General features: G+C 42.3%; 1 protein-coding gene across 5 annotated transcripts in view; it reads left to right on the forward strand.

Moving 5' to 3' along the window:
* NCKAP5 (NCK associated protein 5) overlaps positions 1-25,112 on the forward strand; it is a 949,833-nt gene that overhangs the window by 807,612 nt on the left and 117,109 nt on the right. For 4 of the 5 annotated variants that reach the window (XM_059394410.1, XM_059394408.1, XM_059394409.1 and 1 more), the window contains 2 exons: positions 17,831-17,932; positions 22,964-23,152. The exons of the other annotated variant lie outside the window; for it this stretch is intronic. In XM_059394410.1, the coding sequence (XP_059250393.1) occupies positions 17,831-17,932; positions 22,964-23,152 (291 nt within the window). The remainder of the gene's footprint in view (positions 1-17,830; positions 17,933-22,963; positions 23,153-25,112) is intronic. 5 annotated transcript variants of the gene reach the window in all.

A 25,112-nucleotide genomic window follows, 5' to 3' on the forward strand; every position in this document is an offset into this window, starting at 1 on the left:
GAGAGTCCTTCAATTGTTTTCTCTTTCTACAGCTAGGTGTAATCTTGGCCAACACGGTCTTCTTTATTCTCAAATTTAAAAGTATGCTTTACCCACAATCTGTGAATGGGTTCAGGTTTTCTGATTAAGGGCTATTTGGAGACATGATTTGATATCACACTTTAAGAATTTCCAGTGTGTTTGCCATAGTCAGCTCTATCCATCAGAAAAAAACAAAAAACTGCTAAAAATGTCTTCTAAAACATTTTTCTTTCATTTTTCTCTTTCTAAATTGAAGAACTCTCTAAAAGAAATCCTTTAGTAAAAAATATAAAGCTTCCATCCTTTGATAAAAATTAAGTCTTGTTTTCATGTTTTATTGGGGTACCTGGGACAGTTGCAGAATGAAATCTATAGGAAGTAAAGTGAAAAGGGGGAAGAAAATATATTGTGGTTCTGAAAACGTTAGAAAAGCCTTGAAATTAACCAGGAGAATACCTCCCTATCCTGAGAATTTGCAGAATGTGACTGAAGTGTCCCAAAATTCAAAACACTTTAGAACAGAAACTGTAACTTATTCAGCATTAACCTTGACAAATTCAGGTTCTGTCATGTGAATGAATGAATGCCTCCACTCTTGAGAACTCTGGACCTTGAACATCAAAATTGAAGTAAGGTAGCAGAAAATTATCTTTATCTCTTTCTCCCTTCTACCTTCCCTGCCATTCCCATTCTCTCTTTAAGTTTTTAACAGATTAAGTGAGTGACTTTGACAAAAAATCTAATGAGAAAGCCTCTTCAGAAGCACTGTCGGGTTCCTTACTTGTCACCACCCGTGCTCCCCCGAAGGACAGCACTTTGCTTTATGACCGTGTATTGATCTCTAATATCTTTACTGAGCCTTGTCTCTTCTGTGCCTCCTACAGGCAAAGGGTGAGAGTTAGATAATAGTATTAATTTTCCAGACATCTGCACATGTTTTAATGGCCTTTTGAAGTTTGAAAATAGTTTCTCTGTGAACCCACCACAGGGCTAAAATGCCATTAAGGCCTAGATTGCAACAATACATTAACAGTCATAGTGGAGAGCTCAGCTTGGCAATGAAAAGGAAGCTCATTTATTTTAGCAGAGATTCAAATGAACACAAGTTCCTTGCCCAACTGGAGCCCGTGCCTCCGTGTGCTGGAGGTGAGCAGCAGGACTCAGGATGGCTGAAATCCACCCGCTCTTGTTCATACATGTAGAAAGTCAGAGCTATGACAGATGGTCTCCACATCACACACAATGTGAGCTGGAGGGTTGGGGCATAGTGATGTATGTAATTGGGGTTCATAGCCATATGTTAGCCATAGCCCAGTTTTTTAGACCAGAGAAGCCTATGGTCCCCTTCTTAGAATAATGCTTTTAAGCGCATAAAGACATGGGATTATAAAAGGAAACCAATTACGCTGAGGCGCCGTTACTAAAATATTGAAAAATATATATGATGTGCTTCATTCCTAAAGCATGAAATAACAAGCTCAAATGGCAGTTCTAACTTAGTTTTTACGTAATGATCCCAATATGTACTATTTAGAGATATTTTTCACAACTGTCGCGTAACGTGAAGATGTCTGTGATTTCTGTTGGGGACAAAGTCTCCGGTTTATACCCCTGGAATTTGAGACTTACATTCATAACTGAAGGAAATGTTAAACGGTAATTCAAGTTTGGTGAAACTAAAGATGCCCTTTCTTCTCAGTTCACAAGTGCTCTGAATTCTGCCCATGGACCTCTGCACTCTCCTATGAAGAAACCCTGAGAATCTGTGTATTTCCTAGGAATTGCAAGTTTGTGCAGATAAAAAGACAATTAGTTATTCCTTCCATGCAAAATTGAATATTAGACTTTCAAAAATATTTAAATTACTATGCCTCATATTTGATTTCACTCCTGGCCATGTCTCGGTGAATTGTGTACCCTGAGTCGGACTCTCTCGAGTAGGGATACAACTTCTGATGAGAACCAATCTGTTTTTTTCTTGGCCTTCTTACAACTGATGACTGGTCAGGGGGCTAGAAGCTCTCTAGAGGGTTTGTTTCTCCCACCTTAGGCAAAACTACCTGACCAGGCTTAGGAGCCCACCAGAGACACTGACATTATCACCTGTTCTGCCCATCTGGGGAGAGTCACCATGTGGATGGAGCCTGTCTTATGCTATGACATTGGGACATCTCTGAAAGGAATGGAAAAAATGATTTTAAGAAGTATTATGTGCATTTCCCTTAAGATTTAATACTGGTTCCTCCACGGAACATAGTTTTAAAGAAGAACAATTTCAAATAAGCTTCTATGTGAATATAATTATCAGAGAATTTCTTAAAATTTGAGGAAAATAAGACTTAAAACAAGGAGAATTTTCTGTTTCTTGTAACAGACTAGAAGGAACTGGTTTAGCTTGTCCCATTACGTAGTGATAAAGCAGCATTTGATAGCAGCAGCCTGTGTGATAAAATGATTATGGCAGCAGTGAGAAAGAATCTAATAAGGAAATTGATCTACAGATTCCAATTCTGTAAGAGCCAACATCGATCAACGTAAATGTCAATAATGAGATCGTATTGAGAACCGCCTAATTCTTTCAGATGATTCTGGGGTCTAGTGACAGATTCAAGAAGTAAATGTGAAAAGGAATTTAAGAGTCTCACGATCACTTCATTGCCCAGCAGCAGGCTACATGGCACTCCGGTGGCACGTGACAGTCTCTCTCGGTCCATACTAAGATTAATTAGAGATTGCTAAAGGATTTTCATATTGTAAGATGTATGCAGTACCAGGACCACATGGTGTAAGATAATAACAGCTGTTTTTGAAGTTAGCTTTTATAGGTAGACATTGCAGTTTAGAGAGGAAACAGGCGAATCTTGGTGCCCTTACTCATTTGTATCTTTGGGAGGCCATGTCTAGACAGCGCAGTGGCAAAGGAAACTATTCTCGGAGATTAATCAGGAAAGGTTATATAGGTAGAATTCTGAAGTCCTCCTTTGCCATTTTATACAACTTCATTGATTGTCTGCCCAGGGTTTTTGCTAAGAACTGGTCCTCAATTCTGTGTCATGTTAGGGACCAGGAGTAGCAACAGCAAACGTGTAAAGGAATTTCAGGGTCAGGAAAATCAGGAGGTATAAGGGAACTGCTCAAGAGTGAGACAGGAATGTCTGGTGGGTGGGCACAGAAATGAAAATTGGGAACTGCTAAAGAGTGAGACAGAATGTCTGGTGGGTGGGCCCAGAAATGATTATAAGACACAGCTCTGCTTACTTCCACCTGAAGCCATCTTGATGCCTCCGTGAAGGATTCCTCCCATTTTTCCTGTCCAGGTATGGGTTACCCTCCTGTGGAGACAATGGGAAAGGAAATAAATGCAAGCAGGAGCTTAGAACAAGCCACTCCTAACATTCTGGTTAAAAAACAGCCAAGTCAGAATTGACAAAGCTGACTTTCTGGGAAGTATCTGCCTCCCTTTCCCTCAGCCGGACTCCCTGCTGTTGACACTGTCTGGAGCTTGGGGCCTCGTGCTGCAAATTATCATCCCTTACATGCTGCCGGAAGGGTGGTTTTTCACTGCAGGTGATTCTCAGAGTTGGAAGCTGTTTCAGGACCTTGTTTTGATTTATAGTGTTAGATATGTATTTGGCAGTGTCGCTAATTGAGGATAGACGAGAGGGAAATCAGGCTTTTCTAGTATTGAAAATTAAGTTAAAATCCGAAAGTCTTCTCTTACCTCAGCAAGCTTAACAAAGGGAACATAACCAGATCTTTGTTTGCTTTGGAGGCATCTTTCTGAGTCTAATGATAATCAGATAAGGTAATTACCAGGGCTGACTTCCTGTCCAGTCACACAGGGGCTTAGAAGGGCCCTGTGCTTGACGTAATGCTATTCTGTCACCACTTTGAAATTCTTAATATCATTTTTTCACAGATGGCCCCCGCACCCCGCACTGAGCAAATTATGTCACTGATTATAAAAATAGCTAACATTTATTGAGCACTTATTATGTCCCAAGCCTGTTCATGAATGAAATTCTTTTTTTTTTTTTAAGATTTTATTTATTTGACAGAGAGAGATCACAAGTAGGCAGAGAGGCAGGCAGAAAGAGAGGAGGAAGCAGGCTTCCCACCAAGCAGAGAGCCAGATGTGGGACTCGATCCCAGGATCCTGAGATCATGACCTGAGGCGAAGGCAGTGGCTTAACCCACTGAGCCACCAGGCACCCCCATGAATGGAATTTTTATCACAGTCTTATAATTCTGGAGTTCCTTCTGTTGAACATCAAATCTTCGATAAGACCTTATGAGTTAATATTATTGTTATTATCCATAAGGGAAGCCAGGCCTCAAAAGGTTCAGTAGCATGCCTTAAATCACACAAAGCCAGGATCTGAACCCAAGCACCTAGGCCATGTGCCAGCCTGCCTCTCTGGTTATGGAGGTGAAAAATGGGGAGGGGAGCTAATTTGTAAAGCCAAACCCAGGATTTATCCAGAATGTTTAAAAGCTAGTTTTCTAGTTACTAACCATTGTTTTAAATACGTCAGCCAAAAACAAAACAAAACAAAACAAAAACAAACAAAAAGAACAAACAAAAAAATAATAATAAGTCAACTAATCAAGGGTTTGGGCTCATTGGAGTCCACTTGGCTGAGGCATTTGGGTAACAGTGAACATGGCCACAGCTTGTGGGTCCAGTCTCCACCCTAACCTAGAGCTTGATGACACACTGGACTAGGTGACATCTTCTGGGAGTCAACCATTGGCTTGCTGAATAAGTGACTCATGTATTACACTGAGACTATATTTTTATGTGCTCAAGTTGGAGGGCATCTTATTCTATTAGTTTTCAATCAATAGAAAAGTATTTATGAAAAGAAATTTGCCATCCCACATAAAACAGCTGAAGAAAAAACAAATAAGGATTTGTAGGTAATAAATGTTTTGTAACCCTTAGGATTGTTAACATGAACATTGAAGGAGAAATATTTATAGTCTGCAACTCAGTCTCAGGGAAAAATTTGTCTTTAAAACCAGCTGATTATTAACAAGTGTTCAAAGCAGATCCTTACTTTTATAATAATAATTATTTCTTGATTCTCTCATCATTTCTTGAATGAGTGTAAGAGCAGTTTCTTTTCTCCATAATGCTCCTTTCTTTGTGATATTTATAGATCTGTAAACAATTCCTTTGAAAAGCAGGAACTCGGGGCACCTGGGAGGCTCGGTTGTTAAGTGTCTGCCTTGGTCTCAGGTCATGATCCCAGTGTCCTGGGATCCCTGGGATCAAGCCCCATATCAAGCTCCCTGCTCAGTGGGGAGCCTTCTTCTCCCTCTCCAGCTCCCCTGTGCTTGTGTTCCTCTCTCACTATCTCTCTCTGTCATAAATAAATAAAATTAAAAAAAAAAAAGAAAGAAAGAAAAGTAGGAACTCACTTTTTGTATTCTCTGAGGTTGAAAATGCTGTCCACAATCTAATATAAAAGGAAAGCTCAAGAAAAAGTACTTTGCATCCTTTAAGAAAGTTTCCATCAAAGCTGTTTATGAAAATTAATAAATCTGTAGGGATTTGAGAAGATGGGATAATTTTAGGATTATGGTAACCAGTGACTGTCTCAAAAGAAAATAGAGAGATTATGTTATTTGTATTTATGCATCGAATATCCACTTAATACTTTACAATTTCTACCCTGGGAGATTAGGAATTTCTCTTTCCACCTTCTTCCTCAGTGCCTGGTTCACAAATTCATAGTGTTTACCAAACATGCTTGATTAGAACAAAGCGTTGTCTGAAGCAAAATAATAAACAGTGGAAACACTGTTTTATGTCTTAAGGAGAACATGCCTTTTTCCTGAATTCTCTGATGCAGTTGTAACTCCCTAATCAGTCATACAAATGCTTGCGATATCATATCCATGTACTTTTCTCTTGGATGTTTCAGTTGAGTCTCAAGTCGACTTTAGTGAGAGGATTTGCTGGAGAAAACCACGGAGCAGTTTGGACTTGAAAGTCTGGCATCACTCCTATTTCACATTCTGTTTTGAATAGCCTCTCCTAATATGTCTGAAAAAAAAATTAAACTACAAGATTGAAATTTAAATATAGAATATATTTAGCAAACTAATAGAAAAATAAAAATAAATCCACTTGACTTGATAAATCCTACGTAATAGCTGGAAACTGCCATTTACCAAGGAATGATTTAGCTTTGTGAAATGTATTTTACAGCTAATCCTTTAATGTCTGTTTTACATATTACCTTTCCCACTGTTAATATTGAACAATATTGTAAGCTAGTAATTTTATGCCCTATATTTCAAATTGCTATTAGGAAGTCACATAAATAACAATTTTCAACCGCTTGTTTATAATGCCGTGAGGCATTTCTTACCATGGGGTAAAGTTACAGTAGATTTTAAAAACGGCTGTGGGGATAAAGCCACAGGGAAACCGTGATGTGGATCTGTGGTAACAAAGCCTATAAAGCAAACTGAAGTCATAAGTCTGAAGCCCTCAAAATGGACCACTTTGTATTAACTCTCAAGGGGTAGTGAGAGTTGAGCATGAACCCACAGCCATGTTCGAGTATGTAACATATTATGTCCCCACAAATAGACAGTGAAACTGGCCCCAGGAACTTGTCCTGTGAGAACCAGGACACCGACCTACAAAAGGCAGAGGATGCCGAGCACAGAAGTCATTTTCACGGACATGGGATCCGGTTCCCCCCGCAGCACCCAAGCCGGGAAGCACCATGAGTGTGAATCCTGCAAACTATTAAGGTCTAACCAGTTCTGTCATCTCCCAAACTCTGAATTTCATTTGTGCTCTGCTTTCTTTGAATAACATAAAGAGGCCCCCATCTTATAAGTAATTCTCAGTGATTTTTTTTCCTGTTGTTCTTATTCTCCAAAACACAGACAAGACATTGTCCCTTCCTTGGAGATTATCTTCTAGTGTTAAGCGTGTGTTCTTTGATTTTTGATGTCTTCTCATTGTAGTTGGGAGAACAGAGCAGGGCCCAGGTACTATTTCTTGCCAACAGCCTGGAAAACATATGAACCCCTCTGGTTCCCAGAGGGAGTCACTCTGTGTCTTCAGGATTAGCAATTAGAGACCTCTGCAGTGCCAGCCAGGATTTGCTCAGTGCTGGCACGCAGTGGTTAAGTGAAGATTCTAGATGGAACCCCCTTCCTCCCCAGCAAGGAAGAAGCACGCCTCAAAGGCACAGAAGCTGTGTATGTCTCCACTGTGTCTGCATTTCCTCCCAGAGACCCTTTTAGTCTCTTCCTACAGACTTCACTTTGCTTGTTTGCATAGATAAGTGTCATGGAGCCCACAGCTAAGTTCAGTATTCTGAAAAAATGTATGTGTGTAGGGGGGATGGGGCAAAGGGATGAAGGAAAAAGCCTGCGCTTTGGAAAGAGTGATGCATTCAAGTCCTCACTCTGCTCCATGCTGACCACTCACTATGTGACTTGCCTCAGGTCCCTTACTTGCTGAGGTGTCTCTCTCTCTTGCTGTTCTGCTCCTGAGTTCTTCTCTGGGGTCTTGTGCAATATTTGCAGAAGGACGTCACACTCTTTCATCTCTGGACCTTTGCATATGTTCTACCCAGAAGCCTCCCCCACCTTTTTTTTTTTCTTTCTTGGCTTCTTCACCTGAATCATCATTTCTTGTTTGTAAAATCTTGATTTCATCCTTGTTTCTCAGGAAAGACTCCCCAGGGCCCATGGCTGAGGTTTACGTGGCCCATGACATTGAGGGTGCCTGGCAGCTGCTCTGCCTACAAGCGCCGCAGTGGCAGGGACTGTGTTCGCTCATCACTGTACCCTCGATGAGACAGCACAGGGCAAAGAATAAGGTGCCGTCAGAGGACAGGCTCACAGTCTGAGTCCAAGTTCAAATCCCTGATGGAACAGCTCTTCACCTGCTCTTGTCCTTGTGTTTTCTCATTCGAAAAATCAAAGTGATAATAGTTTCTAACTTGTTAGGTGATAATGAGGATTAAATAGGAAAAAAAATAATAGAAGCACTTAGTACAGCACCTGGCATGTGGTCTATAACTGTTGTTTTTCTTCTTAGTTTTATTTTCAGTTAATCCAAATATACATACAGAATCGTGTTTTCCCAGAAAGAATGTAGGACTCCAAGGAATAAATAACAACATCACCAGTCCCAATAATAATAATGGTCAAAGTATATTTTTTAATAATGAATGAAAGATTTATTTATTTTCATTTTAGAAAAAGAGATAGCAAGCGTGAGCAGGGAGAGGGCAAAGGGGGAGGGAGAGAGAAAATCCTCAAGCAGGCTCCCTGCTGAGCACAGAGCTGGACTCGGCTCAATCCCAGGGCCCTGAGACCATGACCTGAGCCAAAATCAAGAGCTAGACACTTCACCCAGTGAGCCACACATGTGCCCCATTTTTGTAAATTTTTTATAACAATCATAAACCAGCTTTAATTACAGAAATTAAGGGAATGAAAAATAAAAAGAAATTGAGAGAATGAGCTCTGCACTCACACTACCTGGGACACTAGTTATGTGACCTAAGACAAGATTTTTAGCTTGTGTACCTCAGTTTCTTCACCTGTAAAATGGGATTGATAATGTCCTTGCTGTGGGTTATGATCAGCATTTGAAAGAATAATATAGGGGCACAAGCGTGGCTCATTCAGTTAAGCATCTGCCTTTGTCGCAGCTCATGATCCCAGGGTCCTGGGATCCAACCCTGCATTGGGCTCCCTGCTCAGCAGGGGAGCCTGCTTCTCCCTCTCTTCCCTACTCGTGCTCTCTCTTGCTATCTCTGTCTTTCTCTCTCAAATAAATAAAATCTTTTCAAAAATTTTAAAAAAATAAATAAATAAAAGAATAACGTATGTGAAACACATACTTGATGCTAAAGAGCTCAGTGAATGTCCACAGATACTGATGGGAGTGACCCAGATGATGGGCTGAACACATGAGGCAGAAATAAACAACTCATCCTGCGAAAGAGATCAGTTCCCTTCCTTCAGGGGAGAAATAAACAGAATGTAAATGAGCAGAGTTTTCATTCCTAAAAATTAAGACAGTAGCTTCTTGCACGCTTAGTGTGAGGATACATGATAGAAGATCCTGAGCAGAGACCTCACACGGTGCCTTCATCCCCCACAGGGCAGGAGGTAATTCATTTTTTCTTAAGAACTGGTGTGTGAATGAGGCGCCTGGATGGCTCAGTTGGTTAAGCATCTGCCTTCAGCTCAGGTCATGATCTCAGGGTCCTGGGATCGAGGCGCTCCCTCTCGGATGGGGCTCTCAGCTCAACGGAGAGTCTGCTTCTCCCTCTTGCTCTCCCTCTGTGCTCCTTTGCTCTCTCAAATATAAATAAAAGCTTAAAAAAAAAAAAGGAGGGGTATATGGGATTACAGGTACCATCAACATAATTTCCAACAGGTCTGGTAAAAATAGTAGGCCAGGTTTTCTCCCCCCTTATTTCTTTAGTTTCATGAAATCAGATGAAAATTTTGAACACCCCCCTCCACCCAGGTAAAAAGCAAAATCTTTGGCAATCCAGGAGCCTTTTCAAAAATAAATCTTGATTAAAAATGTAAAAAGCAGTGTAGATAATTTTACAAAACAGCAGGGGCAATTGGAAAGCACTTATTAAAGTACCTGTTAAAGTAATTAGTGATAAAAATGGAAGTTTCCCGGCACTTCTGTATCTCTTAGATCCCAGAATAGGCTCAGGCTGTGCTGAATCACTTCCTCTCTCAGATCTGAGTCAAGGGAGAAGACAAAAGGGAAGCTTCATGAGTTTTAGGATTATTCATAGGCAAGCAAGTGTGACTCAGTCTGGCTCCTCACGTGCCCACAGGTGACCTCCTGCAGAAACCCTAACCCTCTGTCCTGCCTTCCCACATTCTGCCACTTTGCTGTTACATAGTAAGTGTTTCTGGTTCTTTTTTGTTGTTGTTTTGTGTAGAGAGACCAAGAGATTTGGAAGCTGGAGAGCGAGAGCTAAGGCCCTGTGTGTGAACATTTATTACACAGAACATTATCGTATTCATATTTAACCCTGTGACCAGGCTGGCACCCACCCCACCCCCACTTCTGCCTCCATATCACTTTCCTCTACCGCGATCTCCTTTGCATAGTCTGCCTTAAAAATTCATCTGTTTTTTTTTTTTTCCTTTTGGTCTCGCCGGTATGTTTGGGCTCCTTATTGATATTTAGTAGCCTCCACTAATGAGCTTCCTTAAGTCTGTTCATAGTTCATAGTCAAGACTCTGTACACAGTAGATGCTTCATAAATGCTTCCTATGGAACTAATTAGAGTGGAGTCCCCCAAGGGCAAAGTCTATTGTGTTTTCATCCCCATCCATCTTCCTGCTGATCCTCACCTTATGGGTCCTCAGGGCACCGCTAATGGACTTTCAGAAGACAGGACAGATCTGAGATAGTCCAGTCATCAGTTTAAGCCGCAGAGGTACCCCAGTGAACTTCCTAGTCTCCAAACCAGACACTCCCTCAGGCAGCCGCTGGGTAATCAGGTTGTCATGGTAGCAGGGACCCTCAAAGAAGGCTTTTAATATAGCTGTGGAATAATTGTTTCAAAAGCATCTTATGACCTTGGGTCCCAGAGAAGGAGAAAAGAGGACTTAGAACCATGTCATCTGCAGGGGCACCATCTCAAGAGTGAGACAGACTGTACTCAGGGCACCTAAAAATTGATACGCAAGGCAAGTCTAAAAGTTGTCAGGAAAAATAATATTTGCAGCAAGAACTGTTGTATATGGTTAAAAAAAAAAACAGCTATAAAAATTTCACACTCTGAAGTGAGATCAAATCTTGGTGAACATATTTTTTAAAGAGCTTCCAGGAGAACATTCGAAAGGCATACTCTGTTGCATCAGCAGGACAGCTGAAGGCAGATATTATGTTTTATCTTTGTCTCCCAAAATAGAAATAATGGCATAATTAATTAAACATCAGCTTTTATCTGAAAAGATTTTGTCCTTGGCTCAAATTTTTGTAAATCTAAGAAATGATCATTTAATACTCAGTTATATAATATGCCATTATGTAATATTCAGTTTTATAATAAATTCTTAATGGAACAGAATGAAACCTGTGAAATGTGTACCAGGGGCTCTCCTGATGGGATTTGCGAGGGCTAATGAAAATCACATTTCCTGGGGGTGCCTGGATGGTTCAGTCAGTTGGGTGACTGACTCTTGGTTTTAGCTCAGGTCACGATCTTGGGGTGGTGAAATTGGGTCCCCTGTAGGGCTCTGCACTCAGTGTGGAGTCTGCTTGTCCCTCTCCTTCCCCTTGTGCCCCCTCCTGCTCCCGTGCTTTCTCTCTCAGATAAATAAATGAAAGAAAGAAAGAGGGAAAGAAAGGAAGGAAGGGAGGAAGGAAGGAAGGAATCACATTTTCACATTTCTGGGGAACCGGGATGGTGCAGTCAGTTAAGCTTCTGCTGTCGGTTTTGGCTCAGGTCATGATCTCAGGGTCGTGAGATCGAGCCCCATGTCACCTCATGTGGGGAGTCTGCTTAAGATTCTCTCCCTTTGTTCCTCCCCCCACCTCTCAAATAAATAAATAAAATCTTTTTCAAAAATCACACTTCTTGAATATGGAAAAAATGTAAGTCTAATTTGTGCATGAGGTGAAACTTTGGGGATTTGGGGATAATTATCGGGTGAGTAAAACTTCCAAAGAAAAATTATCCTAATCAAGCTGCACATCATTGAGGAGATTTCCTTGAACTTCTTTCCGGAACCTTCAAAAGCACGAAAATTGCTTTGTTATCCAACAGAAGGAACTAAGCTTATTCACTTGATTATGTCTAATTCAGAGCCATATTTAGAACATGTCTTTTAAACATATACCAAATCTACCACCTGTGTTTTCTGCCCTGTAACAGAGGATATCCAGAAAGGTGGTGAACTCACAGGAAATCGTCTGAAGTTAGCAGTATCAAAAGATGCTCCAAGGATTTCATAGTAGCACACTCCAGACTTGCTTTCCTTGTGGTGGGATTAAAAGAGATGAAACAGGGCCAGCCTGGGGCTGAGTTGAGGGAGCAGGGTGGGACTCTAGGATGCTTCCTGGAAGCCGTGAGTTGAGATCAGCTCTTCAAAGTGGAGAGAGGGTGATCTGCAAACAAAGCTGAAGCTGAAGAAGCAGTGAGTTCTTCCTTCGAGATATCAGTCCTGGAGCCAGGTGAGGGTGAACCTTAAAATAAGGCTATGTCCAAATGGGCAGCCAGCCAAGACAGTGAGAGCAGCGGCACTCAGCAAAGGAGTGGGGGAAGGGGAGATGAGGGGATGCCCTGATATCCCATCTCCTGGGTCGAGGATGCTGAATAGTTAGAGATACCAGTGGTAACCAGGCAGATTTTGAGAAATTCCTCCATCCTTCTACTAAATATCCTACTATGAACTTTTGAGGGTAGAAAATGCCTTCAGATGAGTGGAGCATATTGTGAACAGAGGTGTGATCACTGAAGGTTTAGCAGTAATTCATGTGGCAATAACAGATCTTCTCACTTTATAAATAAAACAGGAATTCAAGAACTGTGGGCATAGACACCATCCCCTTTAACTGGGAGCCTTGTTTGACAAAGAGAAAGAAGTAACTCTGAAGAATATACCAGAGGCCGTGGGTAGAATTCAGGATATGCATATTGTAGTATCCACCAAGGTTAAGTAAATCAAGGGGACTGAGGCAGATCGGATTAAAAACACTGATTCACGTCTACCTCTGCTGCTGAACTTAAATTACTCATGTTGGTAGATCCCATTAATCAGATAGATGCCACATTCACGCCCATAACTTCTCTTTTGTACAGATATTTGGATTTTAATAGTTAGAGGGAAGAATAATTATATGCACGATTATGGTCCTAGATTAATTCTCTCACCAAATCTGACTTAAAGAGAAGGCAGCAAAGTCCTTTCCTCTTTGCCTCTTACGCTGAGTTAATAACTTCTGAGATCCTGGCATGAAAAAATCTACATGTTCCTTTTCAAACTTCAGGAAGTACATCAGTAAATGAAAATGCTGCTCGTCACCTTATTTCAGTGGATTTTTCCATCCTGGCTTCCCATGCTGCCCAAATTTCTCCAATAAAGATCAGCTTTTTACCATCACCTTGTGTCCCTGACTCAGGATTCACTGTCTTCCTGGCCTTAGCTATCAGGGCCTTAATGTTAAGACCTCATTTCCATACTGAGCAAAAACCCAGAGGCAGAATTCTATTAAATGCAAGGAGACTTCACTGAGCTCCCGCAGAACAGCAGCTCTGTGAGTGAGGAGAGAAGCAGGCAATGGGAAAGTGGCCCTCCAGCCCAGCTCCGAAGGCTCAAGGGTGCCATGTGCTCTAGTCCCCACTGCCATCATGAACGGGAGAGCTGCTCTTCCAGAATGTGCTGCTCTGAAGGGGAGCCCCTCCATCTTCATCCCACCTGAGAGAGAACGGCCAGTCCTGCGCGTACAGTCTGTCCAGGGGGATGTTTCTCTGCTTTAAATTACAGATTCAGAACTGTGTGGAGGACATCTCAGGGGCAGAACCAAGGCAGGGGAACCCACCAAATTGTACCGACCCAGGGTGGTTCTGGCCCTCACTGCCCTCACACTGCTGGGCCCCCAGAGCCCGGTTTGGTAGCTCACCCTGGCACAGGGTGTGTTTGGGCTGTGGATGGTAACACACTGTGGCACATCACACAGAACCCTCCCCCTGCGCCTGCAGAGTGACTGTAAGGACGCCTTTTCCCTGGGAAGCTGAACGTCCCTCAGTGTGAGAAGTCATCTTGGTCCGCTGACATAAACAAATATACACGTGTGAATATGTGTGTGAATGCGTATATATACATATAGTGCGTATGTGTGCGTGTGAGTGTGGGTGTGTTGACTGAGGGAGTGAGTGTCTACCCTGTCTGCTACAGAGTGCTTATCTCAGGAGAAGGGCCATCTCAGCCGAGCTAATATGAATCATGATAACAAACCCCCACATGAATAATGGCTCAGTGCACATTGATTTCTTCCTCATGGAAAGTCCAAACACGTTATCTCTGATCCACAGGTAGCATCCTTTCCGTTGGCAATTTGGGAACCCCAACCCCTTCTACCCGGTGGCTCTATCTTTAACACGTGGTTTGCAAAGGTTGCTCTGCTCAGTTGGCTGCATCAAGCCAGTGGGAGCAGAAAGAGCATGGCACCCTCATGCTAAGGATGGTCCTGGGCCGAGAGAGACATCGCTTTTACCCACACTCCACTGTCTAGAACTAACCGTGTCACACGACCACACCAGCTGCAAAGCAGGCTGGGAAATGCAGTCCAGCTGTGCACCCAGAGAGAAGGGGGAATCCATTCCATGACGGTTAGCCAGTTCCTGCCACAGGGGCAAAGCAGATATACAGGGCTTGTCCTGCATTCCCACAGAGCCGATCACCTTGTTAGGAAAGTGGACCCTATGCATGGGAGCAATTCATCAGTCACGCCCCTCAGGTACAATCAGAATGAACCAGGGCTCTATCATCTGACTGGGTGTGGAAGTCGGTAGGGCCTAGAGATGAAGGGCGGTCTTAGGGAAAGGCTTTTAACGCAATCCTGCACAATGAGTAGGGCTTGGGTGAGTGGGCAGGAGCAGGGAGAGTGTGCCATGTGAAAATGGACAAAAGCATCAGCTCAGAAGTGAGAGGGACTCATTCGGGAGACAATTGAAACCAGCCTGCCAGGAAGGGAGGGGTAGACTCTTTTCATCAAAGAGCCCGTTTAAGCAAAGAGATCTCACTGACCTCTGCTTAGGAAATGTGTAAGGCCGGGAGTCTTGATTTCTAAGACCGAGTGGAATCTCAGTTACGGAGATAACGTAAGAAGCGAGGTCAATTTCAAACCTATACTGAATAATCTGGCTACCTTTCATGTCTAAATGTTAAAAAAAAAAAAAAATCATGGCTCAATCCAAGATTCCTCTAGCTTTTCAGGTTAAAAATTCTGATTTTGAATTATTTCGGGTAAGAGGTGTTATCCAGATGGACACTGATAGTGAACATGAACTGTAGGTAGATATGTGCTGAGAATTTTCCCCTTGAAGAGGTAGACTTCTTTCAAGAGGTCACGGCTTTATCCTGTCAGTTTTACTCTTCCTGACAATAGCTTTACTTGAATTCCCCATGTATACATTCTACATACTTTGCATCAAGCCCTTTATTAAGCACAGATAACATCACAGGACCAGTTTGAAAAGGGATGTGCTTATTCTCTTGCACACCCCGTAGGTGTGTGTCTGTTGGAATATATTTATTATACTATAACTATACCTATACATGTGTGAAAATATAAGCCTTTCATAAAAATTCTTATTTTAAGGTGGTGTAACACCACCAGCAAAAAGGAAGTGGAACATCTCTGAGCTTGCGAGCTTTCATGGTTATTTAAAGCAAGTTGTGTGGAAGGATGATATTTACCTACCATTTTCTTGCCTGTGGCCTCAACACAGAAATAGATTTTGTTTTCCAAGTCATTTTGTATTTGCCTTACATATGCAGAAACTGTGACAACAGAGGATTCATGTGTGCCTTAGCATTCAAGAAATTGCCTACCATCGACTCTCAGTTTTGACAAGTAATTGGTGTAAGGCTCTGTGAATTTCAGTGTACTATCTTACCTATTCCTGTTCCTGACTATGGCAACTCCTCTCCCTACCTGTGGAGTAGGTTAAGGAGCCACTCTCAGCCCTCTGTCACCAGCAAGGAATCTGAGGCAGATTCAGTTACATTCCCAAGACCTGGTAACATTCGTGCCTTAGAGAGCTGGAGCTAATGTCTCCTGGCCCCTTGAGCCAGGACCTGTCCCATCTCCCACATAATGTTACTGACTTCAACTGAGGGGAACTGAGCGTTTGGCTATACATTGCTAAAATATAACATCATCTAGGAGGATGCATTTATACATACATATATTCATGCAGAAAGCAAAGGATGACATCATATATTTGATGAGTGAAAAGCAACCATGAACCAAATTACCTCAGATGTCTAAACGAGAAGGACTCTTCCCTAAAATCACATGACATACCACTCAAATTCATCATTTCTTTTCTTGAATGTCATTTCCTATAACTTCTTGGACTGTTTGCATATTGATAAGTGTTTCCTTAGGTCTCAGAACATTATCATTCTTTTGGCACTCTCTCAAACTTTAAAACCTCTGTGTGGGTGAGAAAAATATAAAGACATCTTTCCTTTAGAAACTACAATACTACTCACTGAGTATTACCCACTGTGATTGTTGTCCTCAGGAGACTCAGTTTCTAGAGGGAGCTTGGGGTAAGGATTCTAAAAATCATGTAGAAACAATATCCTGATTCTAGTTACCTATCGATGTCTTAGCTCTGCTGGAGAAATTAGAACTTTCAAAATAACAGGCAACCAGGTTAAGATTTAGGCCCATTTTGGTGAAAGTACTCTGCAAACACAGATTGAGGGAAGTCCAAGTATTGGTCTGAAGCAAATAGTGATTTAGAGCTTCACTTGGAAGAAGGAGGATGAGCCATAGCAGAAAAAAGTGCCTTTGCTCCTGCAGAGGGAGGCAACACAGTCCTACCTCAGCACCCTCCCTCGCTCGGCCACTGAAGGCATGTCTGTCAAGTGACCATCCAAGCAAGTACACAGGGCTCTCATGCAAGTTCAGGCTATAGGGAGTTCAATGGAGAATGTAGCTAATGTGCCTCGTGTCAGCAGAGTTTATGGTCTCTGCTGACAAGGTGGTGCATCTGCGAGGACAGAGGGACCCGTGGGGCCACCCCTGTACTCCAAGAGGATCCTAACATTAATTAGTGGCACAGAATCTGAGACGTTTCCTGGATCCACATCAATATGCAGCAGGGCCTTTCCAGGAAGAGAAAGGACCAGTAAAACTTTGCAGAGGTCAGGGAGACTCACTTAGCTACATTATTTACTTACCCAATCCGAATTTTTAGTGTCCGAAGTCACAAAAGTTGTAACCAAGACCAACCAGGCTACAAGTACCATTTTAAATTGTCATCAGGCTAGCAGAAACATTAGACATAAATCAGGAGTTTTATTGTATTTGCAATTAAACAGATCAAATTTAATGTCCACAGAAAAGCTTTAAGTAATTAGTATGAAGATTAATATAGTGAAATGTCCCTGGTTTAGCAGGCCTCCCAAGCAAAGCCGAAATAAAGAATTGGGTATATAATCAAATAGCATGTGAATATTAATGTACAAAATCCTCCAAGTCCCCAGATCCCAGATGCAATTATTTTCTATTCACATTAATTGTTCCTAACAGATGACATTAATGACTTTGAGTTAAAATGTGTCCAAGGGAAGATTTTACAAGATCAATGCTATTTAGAAATAAGGTCACTTTTATAATTATTTGCTCAGATTTTAACCACTGCTCAACGTAATAAGGTTAACATGGTGATTGTTTTCTAATGTGGATATCAAAAGTTAATTTTCATACCAGCCAATAAGTGTATTGGATGATTTATGTCTTTCCTGCTACTTATTTTCCACCTACAACTTACTTTTTCCTACTACTTATTTTCCAGCACAGACTGACAAACTGTGAGAGCGTGATTATTATTTATAAGCTCGAGTTTGCATGTGTGTGTGTGTGTGTGTGTGTGTGTGTGTGTGTGTGTTGCCAACAAACTAGAATAAACTTTTTGGAGGGAGGCTATGTATTATCTAATCTAGAAACGTCAACTCCTTTGAGATTTAGCTGTCCAAGGCAGGATTTTGAAACAAACAATGAAGTCATCGCTATGCCATGTTTCTGCTTGTTTCCACCTAGAAACTTCACTCACGTATCTTAGATCTTTCATCCGGAGATTTGCTTTCAGACATGGAAAGAAGCCGAAGTCTGACGCAGTCACGGACTGATGTTGAGATGCATGTGAGTCTCCCCTCTGCCTTCAGATCACTTGTTTAGGTTATTTTCCTTCCATCAAATATGATGTCACAAGTGAACCATAAAGCACATCCTTGAAGCGTTGTCAGGCAGATAAAAATACCTCCCTTTCTTGTGTTCTCTGAAATTCAATATCATGTCCCCCAGCTGATAGAGTAAGCAGAAAGTGTCACTCCCAGCAAAAATATCATAAATCTTTGCTTTGTCCCCAAGATACCTTTTTGGGTATTGATTACATCTCAAAGTCTCTGAGAAATGGTCAAGGAGCTTTTTATTAAAGCCCATGTCCTATATTATTCATCCTACTTTTATGATATATTATGTATGAACTTTTAAAAATTCATGGGCTGTACATTTTTTTCCTTTTGCTAGGGTTAGCTTTGTGCTTATTTGGCAAAACTTCAAGCAGCGTGGCTTTTAACTCTCATCCACATAAAGCAAGTAACTTGGAAAATACAAGAGCCAAATAAATGTGTAATGAAAAACATTAGGCCTAAAACAATGATGGATGAACATCTGTGGATAATTGGCTTTTGATTTTACTGTACAATTTTATCAGTGTAGATAGGATATTCTGTATCAAAGGTAAATATTCTCAGTTTATATTGGAATTAAATTTCAATGGAATGCTGTCACTTTAAACATTCATGAAGACCATAATGGCATCCAATCTATCATAGGGCCTTAAGGTCAGGAATTTTTTAAGTGTGCAGTATTTACCCAAGAAACTCTTGCCATCATTCTCTCTGTCCCTCTCCTTTTTTAAACTGAAATTGTGGATTTTGTATTGCATTTCTCAATAAGGATGTTAAAGCCTATGAGTCACCCAAGGTAGTGATCTAAAACACACAATGAGAAAAGTACATTTCAAGTAGTGCAAACAGGGGGTATTTTGCCGGTGAATTCCACGTAGTAAGGAGAATGTTACAATGGAAACCACTATCCATTTTCTTGGGCAGAGAATAAGTTTAATAATAATCATTATCTGTCACAAATTATAACTCTTCCCAGTTGGGTGCTTGGTGGTCAGTGTTCGTCCAGTTCTGCTTGTTGTGAGGGCCTTATCTGTGCTATGGCAGTGGGGCTAGAACCTGGGCCCAATATTAGAAGGTTGTACTGGCTGGGGGACCTTACGTAAGATCTTAATGCCTCCGTGCCTCAATTTCCCCATCTGAAGAATGAGTATAATGATACTTCTTTTCTGTTTCTGAAAATTGTGTTGAGGATGACATGACATAACCCATAAAATGCTGGTCCCCCAATTCCCGCTAACAACACTGGGGCAATAGTAAGATCTCTGCTGTTTAGTCCTCTCCCGTTCTTCTTCACACTTGGTACGGTGCCTCAGCCACATAACACCACAGCAGAGATGGGGAATGACACCAGACAGGTATTTGCTAGCATGTCTCTACAGAAACTCGCATCAGGACTTCCAGAAACAAAGTGCACCTGCACTTTTGGCTGTTGCTCAGTCCTGTTCTGGTGTGTGAGGCATCAGACAACACTGGTACAGTAAAAAGAACAATATGGCATCTCTGAGGGAGACTATAAACTTAGGATTTACTTTGAGAGTCAAGACACATGGATCTTAACAAAAGTTAATAGTAGAAACACCTGGATGTTACTAAGCATTACTATATGCCAGGGGCTGTTCACATTCACAGTGATCTTAAGTGGTCAGTGCTTTCCTCATCTCCATTTACAAAGAAAAACATTAAGGCAAGGAAAGGTTAAGTAACTTCCCCAAAGTCAAGGAGTTAGCAAGTGGAAGAGCCAGGATTTCAGCCTGGTACATGGCTTTAAAGTTCAAGCTCTCAGCCACAGAACAGTTAGCTCTTCACTGGAGTAGATAATCCTGCTTGATAATATTGTGCTGATGAAGGAAACTGCAGGAAAAAGGAGCTCGCGTTGCAACTGTGATGTCTGAGATCCTGGATCCCTTATTAAATTCAAACGCTGATTATTTAAGGTAGGGAAAATATAATGCCTTAGTAGGGAGGACTGGCCCTCTTCTTCTGTTAATTTTTTTTTTAAGATTTTATTTTTTTTAATAGAGACAGAGAGTTACTGGGTATGTCCAGAAGCAGGAGGACAGACAGAGGGAGAGGAAGAAGCAGACTTCCTGCTGAGCTGGGAGTCCAATGTAGGGCTCTGTCCCAGGATCCTGGATGAGCTGCGCTGAAAGCAGATGCTTAACCAGCCAAGCCACCCAGGTGACCCTGGCCCTCTTCTTTGTAAGAAATTAGCCTGTAATTGCCCCAACACACACACTCTTTCACACACACACACACACACACACACACACACACACACACACACTCCCCAGTGCATGGCCCAAGGGTAGGCTTCGGACATCCCCTTCATCCTGCTCCACACAGTCCCAATCAGGCTGTGAGGTGACACAACTCACTACCAAATAACCCACATAGGAGGTAGACCTCTCTCACAGCTTCCCCTGGGGGCTTTCTACTCAAAGTCCTGGACCAGCAGCATCGAAACACCTGGAAATGTCCCCAAAATATGACATATCTGATTCCACTTCAGCATGGCTGAATCCAAATCTGCGTTTAGCAAGATCTCAGATGTTATGTGTGCACAGTGAAGTACAGGAAGCCTACACGTCCCTGCTTACTACCTCAACCCCATCTTCCTCTACACGACAGTGATGGGCCTTCCCCACCTCCCCATCCGGCCAGCTCACATTCACGGTCAAGAAGAGGCAGCTATTGTATGCAGTATGTGCCCTCCTTAATACCCACCACCAGGCTCACCCAGCCCCTCTCCCCACTCCCCTTCAAAGCCCTCAGTTTGTTTCTCAGAGTAGTATTGCAAGGAACACTGGTTGTGGTGCATAAACAATGAGTTTTAGAACACTGAAAAAAAATTAAATTAAAAAAAAAAAAGCCGCAGCAGTTCCTTCCTTTGCTAGCTCTGAGGTCAAATTTCCTGTCCTCTGAATCCAACATCATCCCAGAGGTACACACGTGGACAACAACTGGACAAGGATGCTTATGCGTAGAAAGAGTCCTGGGAATTGAGTTGAGTTGTAAGAACAGATAACATGTTGAGATGTGGAGTGGGAAGGAACAGGTGGGGGAAGAGAGAGGGAAATCACATAAGCTTCAATACTTTGGGGAAAGGTGCAGCACGAGCTGTAACCAGAAGCCTTGCAGAGCATGAAAAGAGAGGGTTTTTTCTGGAAAAGTTTAGATCTGGATGGCCTCTCAGGACACAGACACAGTCTCTCTCTGGAGAACAGACCACCCTGTCCGAGCAGAGGCAGTCCTAAAGGAAAGCACCACCTCAGTTAATCAAACAACGAAAAAGGCGAGAGGTTTGGGAATGGCGGAAATGGAAAGCACCCAAGCAGAAGTGAAGTGTGATGTGTCACTTCAGAAAGCGGGTTTGGGTGTGTGTGGGGGGTGGGGGCTGACGCGTCAGTGTCAGACCTTCCCACACAACGGCACCACGGCTTGTAGGCATCTGTCACCAGACAAATACAAACTCCCCTTAACTAAGCCACATGCACCAATAAACGAGGTCATCAATCAACAGATATTGCTGAATGCTCAATTTTAAGACAAATTTCTTTTTTCAGTGATATTCAGAGCCGGATTTTTAGCTGTTGGGGAAGAGAGTAGTAAAATTCCTTGGCATTCTTAGATCACTTAAAGGGATTGTTTTGCAGCAAAAATGTATTGGTAGCCGGCAGATGCCTGATATGAAAATCTAACTTTATGAAGCATTATAGATACTGATTAGAGGGGAAATTAAACATAGCCTCTGTACTTACATGGGAGGTTAGCATGTCCCCTGAGTACTCCCAGGATAGCACACTTTGTTTTCCTCCAACAGGAGTTTGGTCACCATCAGCTGAAATTGCATTTGGAGAACAGTGATAAGTACTCAGGTACTAAACGCACCAGTAAAATGTCAATAAATTGCATAAGTAAGAAGCTTTGCCATTCTGCAAATGACACGAAGACAGATGGTTCCCCATCAAAGAGTTTCTGAGACAAGCTTTATATAGATAGGAGACTGGAGTGAGGCTGTAAGGAGAGACTTTGTTCTTGTGATCAGGATGGTAAATTAATTTAGCTTGGCCAACTCTTGGAGCTTCATCTGTTACATTAGGAGCTGAGAAGGTGGCTGTCAAGATGTGCTGGGATGTTTACAATTTTGTCGCCTGTGCCTCTACCCCCTAGAGTTCTAACCTCCTGGATCTTTTGTGCAGAATCCAAATCTACTCAATGTGACCGTTTTTATCATTTGGACAGCCAGCTGATATGAAAAGTTCTATAGCCTTTACAATAGAACCTCATGATTCCTCACTGGTGCTCCACTGCACATGGCTTCTGGGCATTTGAGTCCTGATTTGGAATGATGCTGTCAGAGCCATAGGGGACCCTGGGAGTAATCTGGTAGAGCTGTTACTCCCTCTCCCCCCCACTGCAAAGGAAGACCCTGACGTCCGTGGAAGTTAAATGCATTCTTTGCTCAATATGTCATACCAGTAGCAGTGTGATGTCCAGGTCATTAGATTCCCAGTCTAGTGCTCATGCTCTTGAACCCTACAGCCAAAGATGTTACTCTTGTCTTTATGCTTCTGGACCATTAGTCTTGTCTTGATATTGATCTGATTTTTTTGACCAATATGCCTGGTTAAAGTGGAAAGTTTCCACTGTGGTAATTCTGCCTAATGGTGAGGGCAGCTCACCTACTTAGACCTGGTACTGTGCTATACGCTTCCGACCTGGAGCCCCATTTGGTCTTTGCAGTAACCCCATAAGGTAGTCAGTATTATCATTATTCACTTTTTTAAAAAAAGTGTAGCTCTAAGGGATTAAGTAATTCCTCCTAGTGTGTTAGTAAGAGGCAGAGCCAAGATTGGAACCCCTAGTCTGTCTGACCCAAAAGCTTTGCTTCTCACCACTGGGCTACCTTCGCTCTAATATTAACTTGGTATCTGCTGTCCTCTAAGCAAAGCCCTCACTCAGAGCTCTCCTGCTTTTTTAGGAATGTCAGCTGAGCGCAAAATCAGGAGTCCCTGCTTTGAAATGCCCTGGTTTGGGGGTTGTCATCCCTGGACGTCTCTGTCCTCGAAACAGCTGCAGCAGCAGTGAGCTGTCTCTTTCGAGCACGTGCAGCGAGTACTCCAGTGGCTCCTCCCACACGTGGCATGACGGGAAGAACCTCAGGAAAAGGGTAAGGCCTCCTTTCAAGGCACTGGAGCATCAGAGCGAGCCAGAAAAGAATCCTCTTCCGGTCACAAGGTGGAAGGTGGGTGGAGAGCTCCAAAAAGAATGCCCATTTGCCGAGAGCCTGTTCATTCACTCCCCACAAAACTAGACACGGGGATCTCATTTCCTCCTTTATATGGGAGAGGAAGCCGGTTCAAAAAGGTTAAATCGCTTGCCACAAGTCACACAGCAAGTGAGGAGTGGAGGGATGATTTGACCCAAATGACTTGGATGGCATGGGAGGGAGTTTGAGGGAGGAAGAATTTTCCTTCTGTGCTTTGCTGGAGCCCACCAAACTCCTAGATTTATGTCAAGTTGGAACCTAGAGCCCCGGCCTAATGGAACTGACTACACTTCAGACCAACTCAGACATTTCCAATTAGTTTTATGGACACCCTCTATCACGGTGACGCTCCGAGAGACTTGTTAATGTCCACCGCAAATGAGACCGAGCGAGGCCACTTGCCAAGCCAACCCAGACGGAGCATCCCTTGAGAACTCAAAGAGAATCCCCCCACCAGACAACAGGGAGGGTGGTGCATCAACTCAGTATAAATGACCAAAACTTTTTCAAAGTATCATTAGCTTTGTCGGAATGTACTACTCAAGCATAGCATGTATTATATTGACCTCCTCTACTCAATTTTATAGCCTCATAAAACACTAATTGACTATAAATTGGAGGGTGATATGGCAGAGAGAGAAAGTACCGTGGCAGGTGACAGGGACCATGGCTTCCGGGTTATTAACTAGTCCTGCCGCTCCACGGCTCCCATCTGTAAAGGGGACCCGCACAACCGTAGGTTCCTTCAGGCTCTGAACAAACATCTTTGGACACTGGGGAAAGCCAAGTGTTTGGAATAGCTATCTTTGCAGCTTCCTGATGTTGAAGAAAAGCAGAGTACACAAGCATGGCAACCCTGAATCAGAAGGTTCGGAGGTCATTTTTCTATCATTCATGTAAACTCCATTTACAATTTGGAAGCATAGAAACCAGGAGGACTCTGTAACCGGCAGAAAATAGTAGTGAGGGAGTAGCTTTGTTATACTCTGAACCAGAACTTGGAAAAAAATTTTGAACTTGAATTCCAAACTTTATTCCTTTGGACACAGCCTCCTGATACAAAGTATGTATATTATTAGAGTTGTTCCTTCTGAGCAGATGTTCGAAGTTCTGAATAATGATTGCTGGGTCCTGGCTCTTAACACACTGGGAAGCCCAGTCAGGGATGTTCCCAGTCTTTGTGATTGTAACTGGCTTCTCCTCTCTTGGCACCCCCTGACCCCTGCTCCTTCTCAGAGCCTTTATCTTGTGTTTCTTTGCCTTGCTTTGACTTTCTTTTCTTTCTTTTTTTTTTTTTCTGAAATTCTCCTAATTTGAATAATCCTTGATCTTAAAAGGAAATCTCTTCCCTGAAAACGAGAAATTAAGTTTTTATGCACTTCATGCACACTCAGGTGACCGTGATCTCGAGATGTCATAGGGAGAAGTCCTAGTTCTCAAGGACCCAGCAAACTGGATCCACTCCCATAGAGGCATTTACATTTATATTATTTCAGGAACATCTACAGTGCACACAATGTGCCACATACTTATTTAGTATTCACTTACATAATAAACTCATAGAATATGAACTTGAAGGGGACTACAATATTAACTTACAGAATAATAAATATATGGCCAATGGTTCTTCTATAATTCACAAGTATTTTTTTTTAATTTTTTATTTTTCATAAACATATATTTTTATCCCCAGGGGTACAGGTCTGTGAATCGCCAGGTTTACACACTTCACAGCACTCACCAAAGCACATACCCTCCCCAATGTCCATAACCCCACACCCCTTCTCCCAACCACCTCCCCCCAGGAACTCTCAGTTTGTTTTGTGAGATTAAGAGTCACTTATGGCTTGTCTCCCTCCCA

Source organism: Mustela nigripes, chromosome 3, assembly GCF_022355385.1.
Source record: "Mustela nigripes isolate SB6536 chromosome 3, MUSNIG.SB6536, whole genome shotgun sequence".
In the NCBI taxonomy this organism is placed as follows: Eukaryota; Metazoa; Chordata; class Mammalia; order Carnivora; family Mustelidae; genus Mustela; species Mustela nigripes.